This window comes from Ochotona princeps, chromosome 5 (assembly GCF_030435755.1).
Source record: "Ochotona princeps isolate mOchPri1 chromosome 5, mOchPri1.hap1, whole genome shotgun sequence".
Taxonomy (NCBI): Eukaryota; Metazoa; Chordata; class Mammalia; order Lagomorpha; family Ochotonidae; genus Ochotona; species Ochotona princeps.
Window position 1 is genome coordinate 72,577,780 of NC_080836.1, and position 25,652 is coordinate 72,603,431.

General features: G+C 43.0%; 1 protein-coding gene across 9 annotated transcripts in view; it reads right to left on the reverse strand.

The window, feature by feature from the left end:
* The window catches only part of ANKRD44 (ankyrin repeat domain 44), a 304,874-nt gene that overhangs the window by 27,149 nt on the left and 252,073 nt on the right, over positions 1-25,652 (reverse strand). For all 9 annotated transcript variants that reach the window (XM_058664770.1, XM_058664775.1, XM_058664771.1 and 6 more), the window contains exons 17-18: positions 8,095-8,166; positions 1,301-1,502 (exon numbers count right to left, since the gene is read on the reverse strand). In XM_058664770.1, coding sequence (XP_058520753.1) covers positions 1,301-1,502; positions 8,095-8,166 — 274 coding nt within the window. The remainder of the gene's footprint in view (positions 1-1,300; positions 1,503-8,094; positions 8,167-25,652) is intronic.

Consider the following 25,652-nt stretch of genomic DNA (forward strand, 5'->3'; position numbering starts at 1 on the left):
AGCATCCATCCCAGCTCTTACTTCTTGTGGAACTCTAAGGACTGGGAGCAGCAACAACAAAATCTGGTCCCTCAAGGGAGATGAAAACATTCTGGAGAAGCAGAGCCTCCCCACACTGCTACAGATGCTGTGAGTCCTCACCGGGGGTGCCACTGGATCACACCTCTGTCACAGTGGTGCAAGAGTGCCCAGGACTGTTCCTTGTTGAGCTGTTTACAAGGGCTGTTTTCCACAATGGAAACAAGGCTTTGCAATGGTCAGGTATAACACGGTAACCAAAGTAGGATGCCTGCCTTAATCACAGACAGCTAACATAGAAAAGAGCAAAAGTTGAACTTCAGAATGAGCACAGCTAGGAACAAGACTAAATGGATTGGAAAATTCATAATGCAATCACAGCAACCAGCACTGACCCAATGATTACACTTTTTTTTTCAACAAAATAATCTCCAGGTAATTAGCAAGTAGGGATTTTGATCTCTGTATGTGTTTTTTATATTGGTGTGGAAATTCAAGGATACAGATGATCATGCTGAGAAAATTTCCCCAAGCAACAGCAATCAGAAAGTCTTAGACAAGCTGCCTTCACTCCTCTGTCTCAATTTGCCCATTGTTACTCTGTGTAACAGTTAATTCTCCCTACAGGATGGCATCTACTACTAACCAAGGGCTGGTAGCACTGGATATCCTGAGCCCAAGAGCTAGGGACCCTTCCACACTGTTTTCATACCTATGTGCGTGTGTGTGTGTGCATTCTAGATCTTTACCCAGTTTTTCACAAGCATTGTAAAAAATATTTCTAGAAAATAAAGTTCTTACTTATTGAGTAAAATGTGCACCTTCTTTAAAAGTCTCTATTTTTACATCTGATATATCAAGAATCAAAGCGAAAGCCCAGCAGCATCACTGAGGCTGGCAGAACGATTCTAGTTACAGAACAGTCTGATGATTCCTTATATGAAACAGCCCTGAGATATCATGAATTCTGTTTGATTTTTATTAATCTGCTCTATGTAGATTATTCTGAAAATTATGTTACATCTTGCTGTTTATTTGGAAAGTTTTGTGTTATTCTTTGGCTATGGGGTTCAGAACTGTCTATTGAGGCAAGCAGCCCACCTTGGAGAGAGAGTACCAATCACTTCCAAGGGCATAGCAGGTGAGAAGCACTTAGAAGCACATAGATACATCTCACCTAGGACAAAATGAAACAAATGAAAGAAGATGCTACCATCCTTTCATTCAAACTTAGGAGTGGGCCACGAAGTGAGGCTAACCAGACACCTGATCGACTACCTACCTGAGGCATGAAGTGGGGTTCTTTTGGTTACATTGTCTTTCACAAAGATGGAGGCACCCTGATTGACAAGTGCTTCCACGCATTCCGTGTGTCCCTTAAAGGCGGCCAGATCCAGGGCAGTGCGCCCTTTCTCGTCCCTGATGTCCAGGTCCACCAGCGACTGCAGAAGGACTTCCAAGGCTTGGTGGTGTCCATTGTAGGCCTGCGGAGTAGAGACCAGTGGCTCAAAACTCCCTCCCATTGGATCCCACCACGGTCCTCTCAAGGAGCCGAGTCCCTGTGGTCACAAATGGAGACCACCACCAAGGGCACCTCAGAAAGACAGTGGGACCAAGGACTGAGAGAGTAAACCCAAAGAGCGGGACAAACAGACTGCAATGCACAAATGTCACAGCTCCACGTCACTTCTTAGCTGTTCCTGTTCCCTTGTCAAAAGATGCACTGCAGAGGCACTAAATGCACTAACACACGCTTATATCTATTGATCTAAAAATCTAACATAACATGCATAGCTGAAAGAATGAATATTCATCTCCTAAATATCTTGACATTATCGTATTTTTTTCAGGAATTCTTTCTGTTAGTAAACCTGGAGAAATAAATTATGAAAACATTGTGGACTTTGGAATTTAACAGTGACACACAGATTCCCTTATAGTCCAAACTTTGTCAATTTTCATCCATGTGACCTTAGCTCAGTTCCTTAATTTCAATAGAATCTATTTCCTCTGTAGCAATAAAATAGCAATACAAGCTGTCTCCTGAGGTTGCCATAGAGACAAAATGGAATAGCTTTTGTGTGATAGCTGTATGTAGCTACTTCTTTCCTTTCTTTCGTTGATTATAATGATAACACAGGACCAATTATGGGAACAGTCCATCACTAGCACCAACTTCAGACAGATTTTGGGCCCCTGTGATGTGAAGAGTAAGAGTCTGCACATTACTAACAACTAAAAGTCTGAACATTTTTGAGTTTTATGTTAAAAAACTATATTTATACACACTGGCAAAGGAGGGAAAGAGAGTAAGGTTATTTTGGATGGGTGGGGAGAATGAGAAGGGGAGAGAAACAGAGAAGGAAAGCCTGTACCAGCGTCTTCAGCGTGCAACTCCTTCCCTGTGGCACCTGGGCTTTTTGTTTTCTCCTGCAGCTCTAACTCCAAGCATAATTTAGCAGAAAAAAGGCTGCACAAAGAAAAGAGACTAGTTTCCCTGTTGCACAAAGAGCTCTTAGAAAGCGTTTTAAAAATACTAAAGTGCATGAAAAGAAAATTCACAGAAATAGAATATAAAAGGCCAATGGGCAAGCAAAAACATCAATTTTTTAAATGCTATTTCAACTACCAGGTTGACAACGATTAAAAAGTTTGACTATGTCCATTATCAGTAGAGATCATGAAAAAGAAAACAGCAATCTTAGATTTGGTGTGACATTTGCAGAAGGTTATTTAACAAAATCTATCCAAAATTTTTGTTAGGAAATTTAAGTAATAGCATGAGCTTGTTGATATAACAAGCAAATACATTTATGCAAGCCTGTTTATGTCTCTATATATTTCTATAGTTCTCACAGGAGATATTTAGAAGGCTACAAAAGAAACTACTAGTGGTGTGGCAATAACAAACTTTCCTCATATTATCTTTTAAAAATGGTTTAAATATTTCTTCTTGAACAGATGTTAACAGCGATAACAAAAACCAGGATTGAAGTTTTCAAGTACCGGGCCCGGCGGCGTGGCCTAGCAACTAAAGTCCTCGCCTTGCACATGGGGATCCCATATGGGTGCCGGTTCTAATCCCGGAAGCCCTGCTTTCCATCCAACTTCCTGCTTGTGGCCTGGGAAAGCAGTCAAGGATGGCCCAAAGCCTTGGGACCCTGCATCCACATGGGAGATTTGGCAGAAGCTTCTGGCTTCAGATGGGCTCAGCTTCAGTCATTGCAGCCACTTGGGGAGTGAATCAATGAGAGGAAGAGTTTCCTCTCTGTCTCTCCTTCTCTCTGTATATCTGACTTTCCAATAAAAATAAATAAATCTTTTTTAAAAATCCATAGCTGTAGCTCTGAATGAGAACTCTGGTACGACAGGGTAAGTTTATGCATCTTACCCTGCCCAGATATGGGACTATGTTTGCTGAAATGAACAGACCCCATGCTAACTCACAGGGAAGGGTTGTTAGTTCTCAGCATCTGGCAGGAAAACAGCTCCCCAGTTCTTTTTCTAATTCATACAAAGTTGCTGTTACAATAGTGACCTTCAATGCCAATTCTAAGGCCTCATTGTCCCTACCTACTCTTTCCTCAAAATACATACAGAATCCTCTCGTTTCTCATTAGCACCTCCACCACCTTGTTCTGCTCGGATTAAAGCCAAAGCTTCCTTTTTCATTGTCACTCTGATACACCCAACAGATTGAACTCTTTCAAATCCCAGGTTGCTTGTGTTATGTCTTGTTTTAAACGAATGTAATACTTCTTCCCTCATGGATGAAAACACCCAAAATTTCCCGTGATGATCTATCTGACTTGGGACCTAGTCTTTGGCCACAATCTTGCTCCACACACCCCTCACTCTGGTCGTGGACTCCCCACAGGTCCTTCTACAGTCAAATACATCCAATCCCTCCTTTAGGGCCTAACATCTGTGCTCTATTTCCTTTCCCTGGAAAGCCCTTCCCACAGAGTCACATGGCTTTTCTGGCACTTCTGCTCAAGTCTCACCTTATCATTGTGGCTTCCCAGAGCAGCCTACGTGAAACAACCCTCACCCTATACCACCCTATACCACATTTATCCCAGGCACTTCCACCTCCTCATTTTCAGGTCACTATTTCCACCGGATATCTGTTATGTGTGAAGAAATGTTAAATGGGTTATTTATTGCTGATGCACAAACTAGATACTTGATAAATTATGAATAGAAGAACAAATATAATGACAGTTATTGTGGTAGAAATTTAAAAAAAATAACACCTGTTAATTGCTTTTTATATACTGGAAACTATACTGAGCACATCTTTTGCAGATTTCAATAGACAAAAAATAAAACAAAGTAAGCAATATTCAATTAACTTGTTCAATTAACTTGTCAGGTAGTTAATACATGACAATGTCAAAATCTGAACCCAGTTTTCATGACCACTACAATTTTTGGTTTTAGGTTCTTTCTCTCATTTTTTTTTACAGTAATTCCACTTACCTGACTTTCAAATTAAATAAATATATTTGTGTGTAGGTATGACAAAACAGAGTTGAATAGCAAATATTAAATCAGAAATCTAATCCCACCCTCTAGGAGGCTCAACATAATGATACTGTAACAAAGATTTGCAGCATGAATATACCTGCGGGACTAACTTCTAGACATTGCTCTTTCACTGTTAGCTAGGATGCAGCAAGCTTCCACAGTTATCCAGCCTGCCAAGGAGGGTACAGGCTTCAAGGTAGACCAGCTGACCCTGGAGCCCGAACTGTGAGCATTTCAAGATTACAAAGAGAAAGGGTATGAGGTGGCCAAGGGTACAGGCTTTGACTTTTTATTGTGGGAAATTTCAAACATACACAAGGAAAGCATGATGGTAGAATGAATTTCCATGTGGCCTCCACCTAGTCCCAGCCATCATCAACTCCAGACATAGACACTTTAATGGGTATCAGGATGCCCATGCTCACGGACAGACCTTTGGAAGCAGGAAGCTCCACTTTAGGATGTGCGCCTGTCAGCTGTACTGTCCTCTGTCCTCTAGATTTGAAAAGCAGTTATGTACGTAACACTGTCTCCCCTTTAACTTGCAATGACAGTCACTATTTCAGGGGAAGTGAACCCATGTACATGACAGCAAGTTCCAGAAGCTATTTGCAAACGCCAGCTCCTTTAGTGTCAATTCCTATCCTCCAGAGAATAACCATTTTAATTTCTTTGAGCATGACTGAGCCTAGGAAAATGGAACTAGCAATGTAAAATCCATGCACACAAAGCACAATGTCTAACAGGTTAGTAAAGAGAAGATACACAGGAAAGGAAAAAGCAAAGGCAGGAAGGATGCAGGTGGGAAGAATTCTGCACTGTCCAGAGCAATAGTCACATCACAGGGCACTTGGCTTGGACTCCAATTCATATTCATATTAAGATGAAATGAAGTGAACCCTATTGGTAATCAGGAAAAGAACAGGATTCCAATTCATGCTTTCTTCTATCCAGGCACTTGAACATTCTCCTAAAGACAGAGGATAGACAGGCCAGTTTCTTCCTTAATGTAGCCTTTGGTCCTTTAATTTATAGTGCATAGAATAGAACATCCCTGAAACCTTTGAAACATTTTTAAATTATTTTAAGAAATGCCTCTCCTAAAAAATCTCATTAGGTAACTTAAATACCTCTTAAACATGATTATATGGTTTCAAATCATTTTAGATAGAAACAAAGGGCAATGAGCGGAAAGAACTGTGATTTCAACAGAATCCATGAAAACAATAGGTTCATCTGGAACTGTCAACACCCGGAGCCTTTCATTTGCATAACCTTGTTTCTTAATTTAATTTTTAAGTGGATGAAATGCTTATGAAATTCACTGGCCCGATGACTCAAGACTTGAATCATTCAGCTAGGAAATAACAATTCAAGGTAGGCTGGGTTTCTTGGGGTAGTCAAGTTTTGGGGGCCTCTGGTTTCATTTCAATGCTAGAACGCTCCCACCTACGAAATTGTGTGCCTGGGGTTTTATCAGGTTAATTACTACTGAGTCCCCTTGGAGAGAAGGGATGGGAATATCTGTAGGGTTCTAGCAGCAAGCAATCTTCTTAAACTGTTAAGCCTAGAAAATAAAACAATTTAGGATGAATCCACCGCCACCACCCTGATCAAAGCCACCGGCATCACGTCTTAACTCTGGAGGTCTGACTTTTTTCCTCTCTTGTACTTCTAACTCAATACAGAAGCTAAAGCAGGTTTTAGAAAACCAAAGCTCTATACTGCCTTTAGTCTCTTAACCTACCACAGAGTTGCCTATTTTGCTGGCAGTCAAAGTCAAGTTCTCAACCGCAGGCCTGTGAGATCTACAGCAGGTCTCTCCGAATGTATCAGATCCTACCCTTGACCACTCTCTCTCACAGCCCGGCTGCAGCCCCAGGGGGTCTCTAAGCTTTCCTGTGTGCTTGCCAACTATGATCTCACCCCCCAGAAATTGGCACTTCTTCCCAGAACATTCTGCCATCAGATATCAACGCTGGAGGCATCTGTCCAAGTGTGACAGTCTCTGCTGTGTAAAACAGCATCCTGCCTGCCACCTCAATCACTTCTACCATGCTGATCCCATTTCATTGTTCCTGTAGTGCCTGCAGTACTTATTATGCATTATGTTTTACATATTAAATTGCCTATTGTCTCTCCTAGGTTGGAAATCATAGACAGAGGAAGTTGTGTGTGTGTGTGTGTGTGTGTGTGTGTATCTTTAGCTTCTGGAAGACTGGCACCGTTTGCAATCAGTGTGTATCAAGTAAAAGAATGATTTTTTTGTCGACAATGATAAAGATGGAGTGGATGACTGCCAAGTACATGCTAGGCACTGTCTGAATTGCTTTACATGCACCAATTCCTGCTATCCCTCCACAGTCCTGGGATGAAGTACTGTTCTCTTCACATTAGGAGTGAGGAAAGTGAGACTCAAGAGGTCAGCTACTTGTGCCAAGATCACATAACAGTTAAATGAACTAATAGACTGGATTGGGTTGCCAGGATCCTTAGCAGCAATTTCCTTTCATTTCCAGGTGGGGAAATCATGTCCATGTTAGCTGCAAATGAGAAGAGAAACAGCTGGAACTTCTCCGTGACCCTCTTGGGCTCTGCCTGCCGCAAAACTACCAAAAATCTAACTCCTTCCAGTAATGCTACCACCTGGTCACTTTTTGTAACGTTTGTATTATTTCTGTCTACTTGAAAGAACAACAGAGAAAGAGACAAAGGGCAAGATTTCATCCACGGATTCATTCTCCGATGTCTACAACAGCTAGAGTCAAGAACTCCATGTGGGTGATGGGAGCCCAAACACTTGAGCCTTTTTTTTTTTAACCTGCTGTACTAGCAGGAAGCCAGGTAAGAATAGAATAGCTGAGACTTGAACCAGTACTTTGATTTGAGATGCTGACTTTCCAAGCAGTGTCTTAACTCGCTCCACCACATTTTTTAAGACAGCTAGAATCCCATGGAGCTTAAAGAGCACCCATCGGGGTTGGTGTTGTGGCATGATGAGTAAAGACACCAACTGCAATGCTATCATCCTCTAATGATCCCAATTTGAGTCTCAGCTGCTCCACTTCTAATCCAGATTCCTGTTAATGTGCCTGGGAAAGGAGCATGAGACAGCCCAGGTGCTGGGGCCTATGCACTCTTGTGGGAGACACAGATCCAGTTCCTGGCTTTACCCTGGCTCAACCTAGACCTGGAGAATAAACTAGGGGATGGAAGAACACTCTCTCTGCCTCTCTCAGTGTGTAACTTTGTCTTTTAGACAGATAGACAGACAGATAGATAGATAGATAGATAGGTAGATAGATAGATAGATAGATAAATCTTACAACACACAGGGAAAGTGTTATTTCTAGGGTCACCAGCAGGAAGTTTAAGTTGAAAGACAGGCAAGGTTTCTCTCCACAGCCTCCTGTGCTTTCAACCTTGTACTACTTTCCTGATCATCCATCATGGCCCTAATATGTTTATATATTAAGAGCAGCCCAGTTTCAAGAAAGTTTAGCTTCTATTTGTAACAAACCAAGTAGCCCATAGTGTTTCACTTACAGCCAAATGGAGAGGACTCTTGGTGGCACCGGAATCCGATTCCTCAAAACTATTGTTGGTTCTTTCCAAAAGCTGTAGAGGTAAAAAGAAAATAAACTGAATTTATATGTCAAATTTACCCCTATCTCTTTCCTGAAAATCCCAAGTCTGTCAAATGAGAAGTAAATTTAAACCCTATATGTGGAAAGACACTACTTTCATTTTTTAAAATTATGTTGATATGCCTATGTCTGCAGAAAACAAGCCCAGAAACACATACAATGGTTCATACATAAGTCCTGAATTCCTTTCTAGTCAACAGGTGTGGAACAAAATACTATACTGTTAGGACTCTTTGGCAGCTCAAATAACAATTTGAAAATTATAATCTAAAAATGCTGCAATTTCATGTTTGCAACTATCGTAATACAAATCATTATTTTAGAAATCATTATTTAACCTGTTGTATTTACTTTATGACACAAAATTCAGAACTTAAATAACCTAGGAAATGTTAGAATGATGAGAATAAATTTAACTTCTAAGTAAAATAACTTTAAAGTCAATCCTTCTTTCACCCTTGGAGTAAAAGTAGCCTTAAATGCTTGCTTGGGGGAGCAAACAGCTGTGCTTTGCTTTGTTTTGCAGTATTATCACCTACAAGACTTCCTAGAACTGACAATCTGTAGCAACTTGAACTTCTGTCCTAAAGCGAACTTTGAATCAAAGGAATAAGGAATAATTTCCCCTACTTTCACAAACATGACCAACAGGGACACCCACCTCACTTCTCCCCATAAAAGTGTTCTGCTCATAGCTACACATTAGGCATGGTCCCAGGTGATTTGTTGTGGAGTAAGATTTCCCATGCACACACGATGACCATTCTAATGCTTTACTCCATTCCTTCCCCAAACACTTTGTGATTGTTATCCATGTGAACAGTCCTAGGTCAGGCACTAGAAAGGTGGGCGCTGATCAGAAGTGGCTAGAGACCTGACAAAGCTTAGAGGCTAGTAGAGAACCTACTGAAGGGAACAGTTAATCAAAACCTAAGGCAAGGGAGAGAGTGGAAAAGTACAACATGATATGGAAACACAAAGAGGTACCTTATATAAACCAGGGGTCAGAGAAGGTCCCGGCACAGAATAGGACCTAGCCTGCAATCCAGATGGTAGGAGGCAGCCAGGTAAAGAGAAAGGAAGAGTGTTCCCAACAGAAGGAAGAGCCCACAAAGCTCCTCTCACACGTGGGCATGAGGAAGAAATGACAACCAACGCACACAGAACACAGATTAGGTTTGGGGGATCATGAATTATGGGCCAACCCTAGACACTTCTGAGAGTGCCTGTGGACAACACACCATGACAGCAAATCAATACAGCTCTTAGGAATCCCTGAAGGGCATTCCTAAGCATGACTGGGGTCTTGGGTTTTACAAGAATCACTCTGCCTGTAGTGTGACTATTGGACTCCAGTGATGCTGGAGATTGGAACTCCAAGCTAGAAGCAAAGAAAATCAGTCAGGATATTTCAACTATGGGGTTTATGAACTGTGACATTTTAAATTGGTGAGAGTTAATGGCAGCCAGAACTGCAGAAGAAGCAATGGCAATGGAAGGATACAGCGGACAATCAAGAATTTCATTCACTCCTTTATTGACTTATTCAATAATTACTCATTGAGCACTGCACTCAGGACATGGAATGTCACATGCAATGTATTGACTGAACATTGGAGGAAGGGGACAAAGCACAGCAAGGAATGACATCTAGGTTTCTTGTTTTATTAAGAGTAGAAGGCAATCACTTCTTTAAATCAGAACAAAAGAAGGAGAAGCACCAGCAGCAGTAAGTTCCAGAACAGAAAGACACATTGCACTTGGCTACTTGGCTTGAGGTGCTGCTGGGACATTTTTGGAAAGAGGTTGTCGATGGAAATAAGGTGTGAAGTCTGGGATACACCGATGGGTCTGCGGTCTCCAGCAATGGCTAATATGCTAAGCTTCACATGTGGATGGGAGAGTTCATGTGGGAGTAGTAAGGGAATGGGACGAAGCTTAGGACACAAACCTCAAGAAGATGGACTCTGCAAGGGGACTGATCAGAGAGGTGCACAGTAAACCAGAAGAGTGAGATAATGATGATGATGATGATGATGATGATGATGATGACAATGATAGAGACAGATTCAATGAAACAGTAGTGATGGCTGCAATGATGTACATGATGGTGAAGTGGTCACAGTGACAAATGACACAGATTGGCACTAACAGTGAAAAATTATTAAGTAGTTACCAGGAAGCAAACTCTCTACTAAGAACCTTACACAGATCACCTCAGTCAATATTAAGTCATCTACTAAGTGACATCCTTGAGAAGTTCACAGAGTTAATCAAAGGCTGATCAGGGAACTCAACCCAGATCTAACTCAAAATCCAGGTTCCTAATACACACAGTAATGTTTTCCAAGCAATCAATTAACTGAAACTTTCACCGGATGTTTCACAAAAAGCAGTAGGGAGGGGACAGGAAACAGAGTTCTTGTGTGCTTATGTGCGTGTATACATTCATGTTTCTATTTAAAAAGGCAGGCCTTTTTTTATTAATGTCTCTAACTTCACAATTGCCTTTTGAGAATTTCCTTTATGTCCTCTAGAAGTAAGAATATTCATCTTAGCTACACAGTTATTGCTGGAGACACTAAATGGAAATTAGTTCCTTTAATCATTCTCTTCCTTTTGTGATTCTTCTTTATTGGTTAAGAAGATAAAATAAGAATTGTGGAGGGGAGCAATTTGCAAGTCAGTCAAAACTGGCATTTACAACCTGAATGAACTTTTCTTTCTTATTTAAGGTTTTGTTCTAAACACACAAAGTCCAAGGCATGAGACATTACTCAGCCCTGTGCAAATATTCTGCTCTGCACAAATGTCTCAGGGGAGGCATGTGAGGGGAAAAGAATGTCAGAGGGCTCACACCAGGACATGCAATATGAACTCATCAATCTGTAAGTCTATAAAGGTTACTGAGAAGAATATTATCCTGCAGAGATCAACCTCAACCTATCTGTCAAAATCAGAAATGGATCCTTTAAAACACAGATAGGGCAAGCACACATTCCAATGAAGCAGAATCTTAAAAAGCAATGAGTTCTGCAGATAGAGTGTACAGTTATATAAGGCTAGCATAAACTAAACTAGCTATGACTACATCAGAAAAAAACGCCCAGGGACTGATATAGTGGGCAAAGCCACTTTCTGCCATGTAGCAGCCCATATGGGCTCTGGTTTCTTGCCCTGGCTGCTTTACTTCCCTTTTTTTCTAAGATTTATTAATTTGTATTACAAAGTCAGATATACAGAGAGGAGAGACAGAGAGGAAGATCTTCTGTCCAATGATTCACTCCTCAAGTGACCTCAATGACCGGTGCTGCACCCATCCGAAGCCGGAAATCTGGAACCTCTTCCGGGTCCTCCACGCGGGTGCAGGGTCCCAAAGCTTTGTACCGTCCTCAACTGCTTTCCCAGGCCACAAGCAGGGAGCTGGATGGGAAGTGGAGCTGCCGGGATTAGAACCGGCACCCATATGGGATCCCGGGGCTTTCAAGGCGAGGACATATAGCTGCCAGGCCACGCCGCTGGGCCCCACAGCTGCTTCACTTTCTTTTTCTTTTTTTTTTTTTTTTAAGATTTATTCATTTTATTACAGCCAGATACACAGAGAGGAGGAGAGACAGAGAGGAAGATCTTCCGTCCGATGATTCACTCCCCAAGTGAGCCGCAACGGGCCGGTGCGCGCTGATCCGAAGTCGGGAACCTGGAACCTCCTCCGGGTCTCCCACATGGTGCAGGGTCCCAAAGCATTGGGCCGTCCTCAGCTGCTTTCCCAGGCCACAAGCAGGGAGCTGGATGGGAAGTGGAGCTGCCGGGATTAGAACCGGCACCCATATGGGATCCCGGGGCTTTCAAGGCGAGGACTTTAGCCGCTAGGCCACGCTGCCGGGCCCAGCTGCTTCACTTTCAATCCAGCTCCCTGATAATAGACTGGGAAATGATGGCCCAAGAACCTGGGTCCCTGCCACCCACATAGAAGATAAGGCTAGAGCTCCTGGTTCCTGGCCTTGACCTGGCTCAGTGCTGGCAGAGTCATTCACCATCCCTCTCTGTAACTCTGACTTTCAAAATGGATAAATAAATAAATTTTCAAAAGAAGCACTTCAGTGTCTTACATTTAAGGCACTGATTTAAGTCTTTTCTACAACGATTCCATGACACGGCCAAGCAGCAGCTGATCAGACTTGGGGCTAACCAAACAATAACCTTATCATCAAAATGTGCAGAAGAACGCCTAAAAATTACACTCGTGCAGGAAGCCAGGGCTTTATAAACAGTAAATTATGACTGGCTATTTGCAAACAGGACTGGGAACAATGCAGGGATCCCAAACCAGTCTCCAATGTGGTCCTTAAGAAAACAGCAAGTGGGCACATACCAGTGGGTCCATGAGCCAGCCCTGTTCAGTTCACCTCCTGTCCTAACAGGAACAGTGGTGTTTCCTGACTGTTCTTCAACCCAATCTGATTCTTATTGTTGGATGTTTCAACCCAGCCATGGCTCTTCCATACCACCATACAGCTTACACATGGTTCAGTAAGGGTTGAGACCTAGCCTAGTCTGTCATACATTTCCCCTGGTCCTGCAGAGCACCAGATGGTGTTGGAGTCTGGCCCGGCTTGGTGCTTCCATTCCCAGTCCACACTGTGCCAAGTGGGATTACACTCGTATCCTGATCGGAACGCAGCCCCATTTACAGCCCATGCGCTCATTGGTGGGAAACTCAACGCAGCTAGAGTATCCCCTTAGCTGCCCAACTGGGCCTATTTCCAGCCTTAGATCTTGTGAAGGCCAGTGGTTGCTCTGATTCAACTTGGTAGAGCCCCTCTCTTGTCCTGTCCCCTTAGATGCTGTGGCTTAGCATCCCTGTCTTACGCAGATCAGTAGGTGCAAGGACCTACTTGGCATGACCTGTGCTCTAACCTGATTTCTGTTGTTTTTTGTGAGTTAAGGTTTGTTCAGCCCTGCCCATTCTGTCCCCTTCCAGTGGCAGCACGGCCCACCCCACATCCTGTTAAAGGATGCACTTTCAGGTGCTGCTGCCTTGACCTGCGCTGACTGTTTTGGGTTCCTGCACCCATGTGTGATGGCAGGTGGCATGATCACATCTAGGTTAGTCCATCCCAACCCCAGCTTGTGAGCTAATCAGGGGAACTTGTATTTCCACAGGGTTGGGCCCACACAACCCCATAGAGCCTGCCCCCAGACCAAGTTCTCTCACTTGCTGGATACAGTCTTGACCCTGCCAAATGTGACCAGTCCACCACTCCACCAAACAGTTGGGTAATGGTACCCATCACTGCCAAAGAGGCCCCCATCCATAGCATTGGTGTGGGCTGGTGTGTGACGAGCAGTGATGTTCTAGGCAAGCAGGCCATTTCTGTATTCCGAATTGGGTTGGTGTATCTGACTAACCATAATTGTCTCCTAGGCATTTCCTTCCAAACCACCAGGTCTCAGTCACCATGCATGCCTAAAACTTCCATGACCCTGACACTGGGAATCACCCAAGATTCACTATTCACCTACACTAAAATTGGACTTAGTCATGGGTGTCCCCAGGCAGCAAACATATCTTAAAAAAAACCCAGAGCAGGCCGCCGGGCGGCCAGCAGGCAAAACCTGGCACCACATAGTGCACTGGCCACCCTGGGGGAGGCCGAGGACTCGTTCACTGCCTTGCGGCAGTGTCTCTGGCGTGAGCCCCCAGCATTGGGTCCGACCCGGCAAGGGCAACCCCCAACAGCCGCCACACTGTGAGGAGCGGCACTTGCCCCCAAACCAAGGCCCGAACCCCTCCCAAACTCACCCAGCCACAAGATATTAGTAGCTGGGCGGAGCTAGGAATTTTAACCCAGTTACCAAGTTCCCTCATGGCGCACTTACCCTGAGGAAAGAGCTCTCTTAGGTCCTGGGGGAAGCCGAGGACTCGTTCACTGCCTTGCGGCAGTGTCTCTGGCGTGAGCCCCAGCATTGGGTCCAACCCGGCAGGGACACCCCCCACAGCCGCCACACTGTGAAGCGTGGCACTTGCCCCCAAACCCAAGGCCCGAACCTATACTTAGTCTTTATATATACATACACACACATATAATAAAAGTATGTTAAAAAGATAACATGAAAGAAATGGAACAAAAGGTTAATAATACTTGCTTGGGTGTTATGGGAAACTGATGTTTTGATTTATACCTATTCTAAACATTCTGTAACAAATATATGTTAATGAAGAGTTATATTTAAAATTGAGATGGCTGAAGTAGATTATTTCCAAGGTCCTTTAAGCAATAATATTTGCCATAGCTAATCAAAATGCAAGATCAAACTACATGGGGTCAACATTTCGAGCACCAGACTATTTTTACCAAAGCAGTAATAACATTTATAGCCAATATTATTGATGGCATTTCTTCATAGCCATTATACTGAAAATTCCCTAGAGGAAGGTACTATCTATATTCTGTACTAGGCATTCAATAAATGATTACTGACTTGAATTAAAATCTGATCACTGAATGAGACAGCATTAATAGAATTAACTATAGGGTAAAAAAAAAAACTGCTGGGCCTGGTGCAGTAGCCTAGCAGCTAAAGTCCAGGCCTTGCATGTGCAGAAATCCCATATGGGCACTGGTTTGTATCCCAACAGCCCCACTTCTCATCCTGCTCCCTGCCTGTGGCCTGGGAAAGACGCAGAGGATGGCCCAAAGCCTTGGGACCCTGCACCCGAGTGGGGAGACCCAGAAGAGACTTTGAGCTCCTGGCTTCAGATGGACGCAACTCTGGTCATTGTAGCCACTTAGGGAGTGAATCAATGGACAAAAGATCTTCCTCTCTATCTCTCTTCCTCTTTGTATATCTGACTTTCAAAAAAATAAACAAACAAGTAAAATAAAAATCAAAACCAACTCTATGTGTTTGCTTTGACATTAAAGAATCACCAAAGATACGGCGATGATGTTTTATTTTGGATGGATTTTCCCCTTTGTAGAAACAAAGCTGCATAATGTGATGGCTTGCTACATCTAAAAGCTCCAGAGGGTAGGTGCGTGCAGCCTAGTGGTTGAGAAGCTAGGTAGGAAGACCGCTAGAGTATGTGGTTCCATTCTTGGCTCAAGTTCTCAGCTTTAGCTTCCTGCCAGCAAAGACCATAGGAGGATAAGTGTTGGTTCAGGTGAACGGGTCTCTGCAACCCATCTGAAGGATCGGTACTGAGTCCCAGCTCCTGGTTCTGAGCCAAGTCCTAGTCATTGTGGGTGTTTGGGGGTGCACCGTTGGATGGGGGCTCTGTCTGCCTGTCCCTCTTTCTATTCCTCTTGAACAAAAGAAATAAAGACCAAGAGGGGGTGGAAGACATGAAGAGACAGAGCATGGATTTTTTTTTTTTTTTAAAACAAACCTGAGTCTTCTTTTTTTTTTTTTTTTTTTTTTTTAAAGATTTTTATTATTATTGGAAAGCCGGATATACAGAGAGGAGGCGAGACAGAGAGGAAGAGCTTCCATCCGATGTTTCACTCCCCAAGTGAGCCACAACAGGCCGGTGCGTGCCGATCCAAAGCCGGGAACCCAGAACTTCCTCCGGGTCTCCCACGCGGGTGCAGGGTCCCAAAGCTTTGGGCTGTCCTCGACTGCTTTCCCAGGCCACAAGCAGGGAGCTGGATGGGAAGTGGAGCTGCTGGGATTAGAACCGGTGCCCATATGGGATCCCGGGGCATTCAAGGCAAGGACTTTAGCCGCTAGGCCACGCTGCCGGGCCCGAGCATGGATATTTTAAGGATAGTGATAATATTCTGTATGATATCATAATGAGAAATAGATGTCATTACGTATTTATCCAAGCCTACAATACCAAGAGTGAACCCTAACGTAAACTATGAACCCTAAGGCGCAATAATGAAGTGTAAACGTAGGTTCATTACATATGACCAGTTTGCCATTCTGTTGGGGGTGACAGGAAGGGAAGGAGGGGGTTGCAGACATGATACAGGAACTCTTTGAACCTACCTTTGGCTTTTGCTATGAGCCTAAAAATACTCTTAAACAATAAAGGCTTATTTAAAATGAAAGCATCAATGACAACAAAACTATCCAATTAAAAAAACCTAAACAAAAGCCCCCCGCTTTCTGCAGAATATGATCTTGAAAATGATAAAGGTGAATATTTCTTTCCAAATGTCAGTTTATTGCTACATCACATGAGGTGGTCTTTGGGTCCTCTAAGTATCAGAAGACATAAGCAATTAAAGATGATTAATAGAAATTACAGCTTTTTCTGGTTGTAAATTACTAAACCAGTCCAGAAAAGCCTTGGCATCATGTGTCTGAAATGTCAAGACAAGTGATACTTTCTCCTTGCCATAAACGCTCCCTATGAGAACGAATATTAACATGAAATAAGTCATAGGGAGTATTGTGGCATGGTGAGTTAAGCTGCTGCTCGACACATTTCCTGACTGGAGAATCCGGTTCCTTGCTTTTGATCCCGTTTCTGGCTAATGTGCATCCTGGGAAGCAGTGGATGATAGCTCACACACTTGAGGATGAAGTTCCATGTTTCTGGGTATGCCTGGTCTCAGGTTTGCTGGACATTTGGGAAATGAAGTTAAGGAAGCAAGCTTGATCTATCCCACTCCTTCATCCTCTCTCCGCTGCTTAGTCTTTCAAATGAGTAAAAATAAATAACATTTAAAAAGAAATGTCAGGGTCTTTAGGGGAAAGGCATCACGGTTACCAAAAACATAAGGAATGATCCAAAGCTAAAATCCCCATTTCAATCTTTTCCAAGAAGAATAAAAATATACACTCACTGTTGTGGTTAGGATGCTGCATCCCCCGCCCCCCACCCACACAATGCAGAGTGCTTGCCTTCAAGCCCAGCCTTCGTTCCCAATTCTAGCTTCCTGCTGATGGACACCTGGTGAAGGAAACTGTTTTGGCTCAGATGGCTGAGTCCCTGTTCCCAAGGTGGGGGGCCAATTGAACCCCTGGCTCCCAGGGTTGGCCTGGTCCAGCCCCAACCACCGTGGCTATCTGAGTAATGAAACAGGGATGGGAGTTTTTTCTGCCTGCCTCTATCTCTCAAGTAACTTAAAAATAAAAACATCTAAAAGCATTACTGTATCAGAATTAAATAGAATCAGAAGATACAATTCATCTCTATAAAAAGCATTCTCTTTGGTGTCACAGTTTTCCATTACTGAATTTAGTTTTATTCTTTCATGTGGGTGGCAAGCCAAGAGAGGGAAAGAATGTTTATGTCTTGGAGCCAGGATGGAAAGCAGAAAATGTTAAAAAATGTGCCAGAGAAAATCTCCGAGGAAACATAAATAGTTGCATCAAATTCCAGAAGCACCAACCTCAAAACCAAAGTGAATGCCTTGGTTGCTGATGTTCGCAAAACTGGGCTTGTGGGCACTCTTAATGCATCTACTCAGGACCTGATTGTGGGTACGGTAAGCCCACTTGGACTTGGCAACAGCCATCACAAGGAAATTTCAGTACTACTAAAGGTCCTTGTGAGGGAATAAGCTTAGACCATACCTGCTCGCTTCGTGCATTTTGCAGAGTATTTACAAAGCTCACATCATTATGTTACCCTTCTAAATTAGTTGTAAGTCCGACATGTTCTATCAGTGGAAGAGGTACTTGGTTCACTTGGTTTTCTTTCTCTTGATTCTACCCTTTGGATTACCTGTGTTAGTTGGGTTGACGGTGGTGGTGGTGGTGGTGTGTGTGTGTGCACGCATGTGAGTGTGTGTGCACATGTGTGTGTGTGTAAGCACATGTACCTCTGTATGAGAGGCAGGGGAGAGGGTGGGATAGGACAGAGACAGGGTCAGGGAGGAAGGGAGCTGGAGAGAAGGGCAGGGATGAGCAAGACAAAAGCAAAAAGTCTATGCTAATCAATCACACATGGGTAACACGATTTAGGACACAAAAGAGCTTCAAAGAGTAAATATCAAGAAGTATTTGATTTCTCATTGCTAAGAATGATCCCAAAGCTACGAAGATGGCCAAAGAATAATTTCATGTCCTTTCAGAGGAACCATTAAGCAGAGCCACCTAAAGATTTTTGTTTGTTTGCTTTTTAGCATAAGTTTTGCTAAGGGTTCCGTTTCTGTGAAGTTCTATGCTAACCTCTCCATTTATTTCCAGCAGAGAGGCAAACAACTTCTGTCCAGCAGAAAACAAAACTGCAGTGGTTGTAGCTTATTGCCCCTGGGAACAATCTACTTTTGTATGTAACCTAGAATCTTATTCTATTAAAGGAAGCTCTGCCCCTCAAATACTTCTTGGAAAAGCCTCAGCATTTTCCTGGTTCCCTCACAACTTACTGAGATTTAAAAGAAAATTCTTAATTCAGTTCCTCTTCTCTTTGTATTGTGGGTCACGTTTTTAAGTTTTTGAAAGGTATGCCTTGATAGCACCCATCAGCTCTAACCCTAACCTTAGCAGCTGTTGGAAACTCCTCCAGTAGAATCCTTCCCTAACTCAGCTTCGCAGCTAACTGTGCATGTGAGGACCTAAGGAGGTGCCTCTTTCTCCTTCCACAACAGCCTGCTGAACAACAGAGAAGACAGAGCTAGGCCATTCCAAGATCAGAAACTCAATCCCGCTGGAGTTCAGCTAAACTCCTGTTAGTCTCTGAGATGGAGAAACTGGGTTCCCCACACCACTGTAGCCAGAGGCCCTGGTGATGGTCAGGGAAGGCTGCCCTCCCCTGGCCTCTTGGTTTGCCCTGCAGCAGCCCATGTTTCTCTCTTCGGGACTCCTGACTGGTTCTGGGCATACCCTACAGGCCTGGGCTCAAGCATCTATACTACAGGTGTGCAAACTACCTAGTGGTCTTAAGCCCAGCACATGATCATTCTGCTCACCAGAAGTAACAGGGATTTCTATACCTCAACCTTGTTTCTCTTCCCTCTCCATTCCACCTGAGAGCTCCAATGCAATCGGTGGGGACTCACACAGCATCCCCCAGCTCCCTGTTTGTGGCCTGGGAAGGCAGTTGAGGACGGCCCAATGCATTGGGACCCTGCACCCGCGTGGGAGAGGTACCTGGTTCCCAGCATCGGATCGGCGCGCTTCGGCCCGTTGCGGCTCACTTGGGGAGTGAATCATTGGACGGAAGATCTTCCTCTCTGTCTCTCCTCCTCTCTGTATATCTGACTTTGTAATAAAATAAATAAATCTTTAAAAAAAAAGATAATGGGTTCATGGTAAATATCAGATTGTGTTCAACAGAAAGCAAGATCACATGAACTCAACCAAAACAGAAAAATAATTCAAAGGATTGTTTCAAAGTTCTTAACATCTCCTGCCATTAAATGTTTTTGTTTATGTGACCATTTTTTAAAAGATTCATTTATTTTTATTGGAAAGGCAGATTTACAGAGAGAAGGAGAGACAGAGAGAAAGATCTTCCATCCACTAGTTCACTCCCTAAGTGGCTGCAACGGCCAGAGCTGAGCTGATCTGAAGCTAGGAGATAGTAGCTTCTTCCAGGTCTCCCAAATGTGTGCGAGGCACAAAGCCTTGAGCCACTCTCTGCTGCTTTCCCAAGTCATAAACATTGGGCTGGATCAGAGAGCAGCAGCCAGGCACCACATCATGGTGCCGCCCATAAAGTGACTATTATGCTAAAGTTACTTCACAGGCACAGAAATGAGAAACAGCATAAGAAAAGTGTTCTCAGATTTTTTTAAAAAAATATTTTTGTTTATTCAAAAGGCAGACTTACACAGATGGAGTGTGGAGAGAGAGGAAAACAGACTGAGGTCTTTCACCCCCCAAAGGGCCACAACAGCTAGGACTGTGCCAGGCCGACGTTAGCAGGCAGAAGTTTAACCGGGGTTTCATACCTTGGTGCAGGGGCCCAAGCACTTGAATCATCATGAGCTGCTTTCCCTGGCATACTACAAGGGAGCTGAACTGGAAGTGGAACAACTGGGATCCACTGGTGCCCATGTGGGATGGCAGCATAACAGGCAACAATGCTGGCCCAATAAATATTTCTAGATTTTAAGATGACAAAAAAATATAAATCAAAATTGTGGTTGATCTTTTAATGTCATCAAACAATAATACTCTAAAGGCTAATTTTTGCATGATGTCAAAACAACAGCCTTGTCACAGAACTTTCCATTATGGGCCCACTTTACCCATACACTCTATTTCAATAAATCTCTCTCTCCTTAATTGAGGGGGCTGATGGGAGCCAGCTCCCAGGACTGCATTTTGGCAAATCTGGACTTAAAATTTTTTTTCTCTCTCACTTGTAAGGATTTATTTATTTTTATTGGAAAGACAGATCAGATTTACAGAGAGGAGAGACAAATATCTTCCATCTTCTGTTTCACTCCCCAAGTGGCCACAACAGCTGGAGCTGAGCCGATCCGAAACTAGGAGCCAGGAGTTTCTCTCGGTCTCCCATGTCCAAGGGCTTTGGGCCATCCTCTATTGCTTTCCCAGGCCATAAGTGGGAAGCTGGATGAGAAACGGTGCAGCCAAGACACAATCCACCCACATGGGATTCCAGCGCTTGCAAGAAAAGTTTTTAGCCATTGAGCCATTGCATCTTGTGGGACATGGCCCCTGGATCTCTGCCTGCTTGGCCTATGTGGCAGGTCATAAGGACGCAGCATACCATATTCCTGGGGGAAGTCCCTGGCAGTGGTCTTAGCACACAAAACTTCAACCTGACCTGATCACTGGTTATACACATGAGAGCAGTGGAGTGGGCTGCACCTCAGTTTTTCCTCTCTGTCCTTGGACAAGTTGTGCTGAGACTTCCTTGATATGCAACTGTGAGAAGTCAGGTGTGATCCATTACCTGCCAGCTTATGTGTTGTACATGACCCACAGCCTACCTGCCAGCCACACATGATGAACATGACCTGCAGCATAGCTGTCAGCCATGTGTGCTATATGTGATTTGCTACATGATGGGAGGGTCCAGAGAGACTGACATGCCTTCTAGCCAATCACAGTGCCACTGGTTGGTGGGAGGACTGTTGGAAGACACCCTTCTGCCTTCCCCCTTTTTAAATCTATTTAAGCTTGTGCTTGCTTTACAATACACAGACATGCTTGACTGGACTGTCTCCAGTGGTTTTTGCTGCTGAGGAGCTCAGCCCCCCTCATCCCCTTGGTTGGTTGTGGGACCTGCTGGTCAGGAACCCCCGAGAGCACCAGGCCCCTCTCCCTTTTAGTAATAATTTACTTCCATCTCCTTAAAAGATCACATGAGAGCAAGAGCATGCACATAAGCGAAACACCTCCCATGAACTAGCTCACTCCTCAAGTGCTCTCAACCACCACAGTTAGGTCACCTGAAGCCAGGAGCCAGCAACTTCATCCAGATCTTCCACTTGAATGGCAGGGGACCAAAGTGCTTGAGCCATAATCTGGTGCTTCCCAGGGTGAATTAGTGAAAGCCAGAGGAGAAGCACAGCAGCTAGAACTCAAACCAGCACTGTGAACACTAACTACAGCGGCAGACGTCCCGAGCAGTGGCTGAACCCACTGTGCCGCAAGGCTCATCCCTGTATTGCTCCATGAGGTTTTCAGATCATACCCTAATCCTGGAAATACCCACCACCTCCTCCCAGAGAAGCCAACATTCTTGAACAGGAAGGAAGAACACAAACCATTAGTCACTCAATTCTCAATTCTTATTCCTGACAATTTCACATGCTCATGTCATACCTACACCCTCCATGCCTGAAAAACAAAACAAAAATCTTAGAAAATCCACTCTAGGTCCCAGCACATGAATGCAAATCAACACCAATCTCTGGGGTTGGATCCAACTCTACAATACTGAATATAATTTGTTATGACAAGTAAGAAAACCTCTGGATAACATATGAATTTAAATGAGGTTTAAAAGTCAGGTCCCAGTCTATTTCATCTTAGTTTCATAAACACAGCTAAGGGAGTGCCTAAAAGTTTTCAGGCACCCAGCAAGCCAGTCAGTTATGTTTGGCTGGTGGCAAGAAGCAAGCATCGTTCGTCACCAGTGCCCATCCCATACAACACTACAGTGGATGAACTTGAGAACCACGATGTGAACAGAGACATATCACAATGCTCAAAAATCCTCACAGAAATTTGAGGTATTGATGCCTCCTTTCCCATCTGGTATTTGTCTTTTGTATCTCGCTGTTAATGAGCTGTTCAAACAGAAGGCATCAGAGCAGCATATTTAATTTAGTGGAAACCCATCACAAAGATTTTCACGATTCTCATACTAATCTATTGCTTGCTGACAGTGTTCATAAATGGTTCGAGAAGTAAAACAATGAACTGAAATGTAAGTTTGTTTCTATGGTCCATGGACATATCCTACATCTTCACTGATGAAGGAAAACCTAAAATGGAGCTGGATTCTCCATCACTCGGAGAGCAGTGTGCAGCCATCTGTGCACTTGTACTTCTCCCGGTTGTTGTCAGTTATCTCGCAGAATTTGCTCTGTGTTTCACATGCCTATACACAGAAAGCCATGTTAGAAAAATACTTCACGCAAATGCTATGGAAAAAATCAAATGTGGACAAAACTCCGTTCCTAATTTTTAAAATATGAGACTTCCAACATGTCAGGGTGCACCTGAAAGGTGGCTAGACAACACCTAGTTTCATTTAAAGTGTCAATAGCAGCATTGTTAGCTTGAGGGGAGGGGGACCAAGCTGCCTCCATTTGTTGCACAACAGTGCACTTGTCAAATTCATAAAGTAGACCACTATAAGCTATTTGCAAAATCTAGTGTCAAAGTTAATTATAACTGAAATCATGATTTCAGTTTCTATGTATTTGTAAAGTCAAAAGACCTGAAGATTAAAATGCAGGAACCACATTATGAAAAAGCAAAACCACAAGTTATAGGATATTTTTTCATGTATTCTTTGCCTTACAATTTGACCTAGTAAAAATGGCGATAGACAACATTTTGGGATGCCACTCCATATATTAACACAATAGAATTTCTCTTAAAATATGAAAATATTTTAAACTAAATGCTTACTAAGTAAGTGCTAAATTATACACCAATTCCTGATGCTTCCAATTAAATATTCCAGTTTTGAAAGCCTAGTCCATATGCATGTTTTTCTCTGAAGGCTGCCTTGCGTTTATCTATGATAATCAGTTTTTAAATACATGTCAGAAAAGCAACCTGATCCTGAAAATGCCCTTTGATTCTAACAACACACCAAAGCACAGACTGAGATTTCACCTGGCACTGTAAAGCAAAAGCAGGCCATCAATCTACAAATAATCTAAAGACACAAATTTCTAACTAAGCCATAAACAGCTTTAAAAAAAGGAAGTTTTAGGTTTAAGCAAAAAAATAAAATTCAAATACAGCTTAATTTCAGTATTTATTCACTATAATAGCTTAAAAAACATTTACCAAGTTTATGCCAGGGAAGGTACTAGACTGGAAAAACGGACTAAACGTGATTACATTTAAATATTAATGGTGGATTTTATTAAAATGACAAAACAATCACCAAAGCTCCAGATGATTTTATAAACCCACATCATGAACTATAATGTGGATTCCCCCTCCCTCTCTCTTTGCCACTTAGGCAATGGGGAGGCAGTTGGGCTGTATAAGTTTGCTCTACAAACTTCCACAGCCATCCTCTCTTGACCCTGCTAGTCAGACAGGTCATGTTCTCATCACTTCTGTGTGGGCTGGTGATTCTGCTGTCCTGTTTACTTCCCTTCCTCCACTGCGGCCAAGAAGTTGTCCTCTTTTGCTTTCCCCCAACAATCATGAGGCCAGGTCATCTCCACCTAAGCAGCTCTGATGGCATTTCATTTCGGAAAGGATCAACCATGAGCAAGCAAGCCTTGATATCCTGGGCCCTGTTGCTGATACAGTTGCACCTGTAGCACCTTGCTTATTTCCATCTGGGCTCATCACCCTGGCAGGTGAGCTAAAAGCACTATTGGTGGTGTGAGGGAGCAGCCTGGAAGCTCAGGTCTTTGTTATTCTGTCTCTGCCTGCAGAGAGGCTTGAAAGCATACTCTTCTACCAGTCATGCTGATAGACCATCTTCCCTCAAAATAAACTTTTTAAGTTCTGAAGGATGATGTGTTCTTTTGCATGGATGGTGAAAACACAGCTTTCAAACAAGATATACTGAAAACAAAATCTCCATTACTTAAGACAGTATTTGACTCTAGAATAATACCTCAATATATTTGTTTTAATGCATGATTTTTTTAAAATGAAAGAATCCTAAACTAATATTTAAGATAAAGACAATTTTTAAAAAGAAGAAGAAAAAGCATGTCCCACAATGGCAGCAGCCTGAGATCACTGGTTCATTTTACTATGTGCACATCAACACATATCAATCATGACACATGCATATTTTATGATTTTCTTCCTGTGTGTGACATGTAGTGACTATTCTGCAGAAATCAAGGATTCCTTTGCCATTTCTTTTTTTTTTTTTAAAGATTTATGTATTTTTATTGTAAAGGCAGATCTACAGACAGAAGGAGAGACAGAGAGGAAGATCTTCCATCTACTGGTTCAGCCAAGTGGCTGCAATGGCTGGAGCTGAGCCCATCTGAAGCCAGGAGCCAGAAGTTTCTTCCAGGTCTCCCACATGGGTGCAGAGTCCCAAGGTTTGGGGCTGTCCTCCACCGCTTTCCCACAACCAGAGACCTAGATGGCAAGTGGAATAGCTAGGACTAATGGGATCCTGGTGGATACAAAGTGAGGATTTAGCCACTAGGCTACCATGCCAGCTTCATACCATGTCATTTTAATAGCTACCTAACCTTCCAAGAAATTGATGCAGGGATGAATCAATAATTAAACTTTCGCCCCATGACTGAAAGTTCTAGCTGCCCCTTCGCAGCAGTACTGCTATTATTGATACTAGCAGCTATAAACATGTTTGTGGCTCATTCTTTATGAATATTCATGCTGGTCTCCTGATGATAAACTGCAAGGAGCAGAATATTAAGGCTTCTGATTTGCAATTGGCAAAACTCTTCCTAGTAATTTAAATCAAATTTAGAGCAGCTTGAATTATGGTGCCTGCAGATATGCTCTGCTGGGTCTTAGTTCATCATTTCCAACATTAGTCACCCCTGTCTTTGAATATATATTTTGTAGGCTCATCAAAGCAGCCATTCTCAAAGGAGTCTGTTAGTGAATCCTCCAAGAGAACAGGAAACTGATTCTTTTTCATTAAAAGGATCTTCGTGGTTCCTCCCAGTTGCTCTGTCATGCTGAGCAGTGTACATGTCTTTCTATCCTTTTTCTAATAACAAACTCCTTTCCTAAAGTCAATCTCATCCTCTTATAACCTCCAACTCCCTCCATGCTTATCCTCAATAAGTAAAACAGGGCTTGTCCCATTTAAACTATCTCAAGTAAAACTTTTTCTCACTAGTTTAATAAAAATGAATTTTGTAAGAAAAAGAAATGGACACAAAGTTA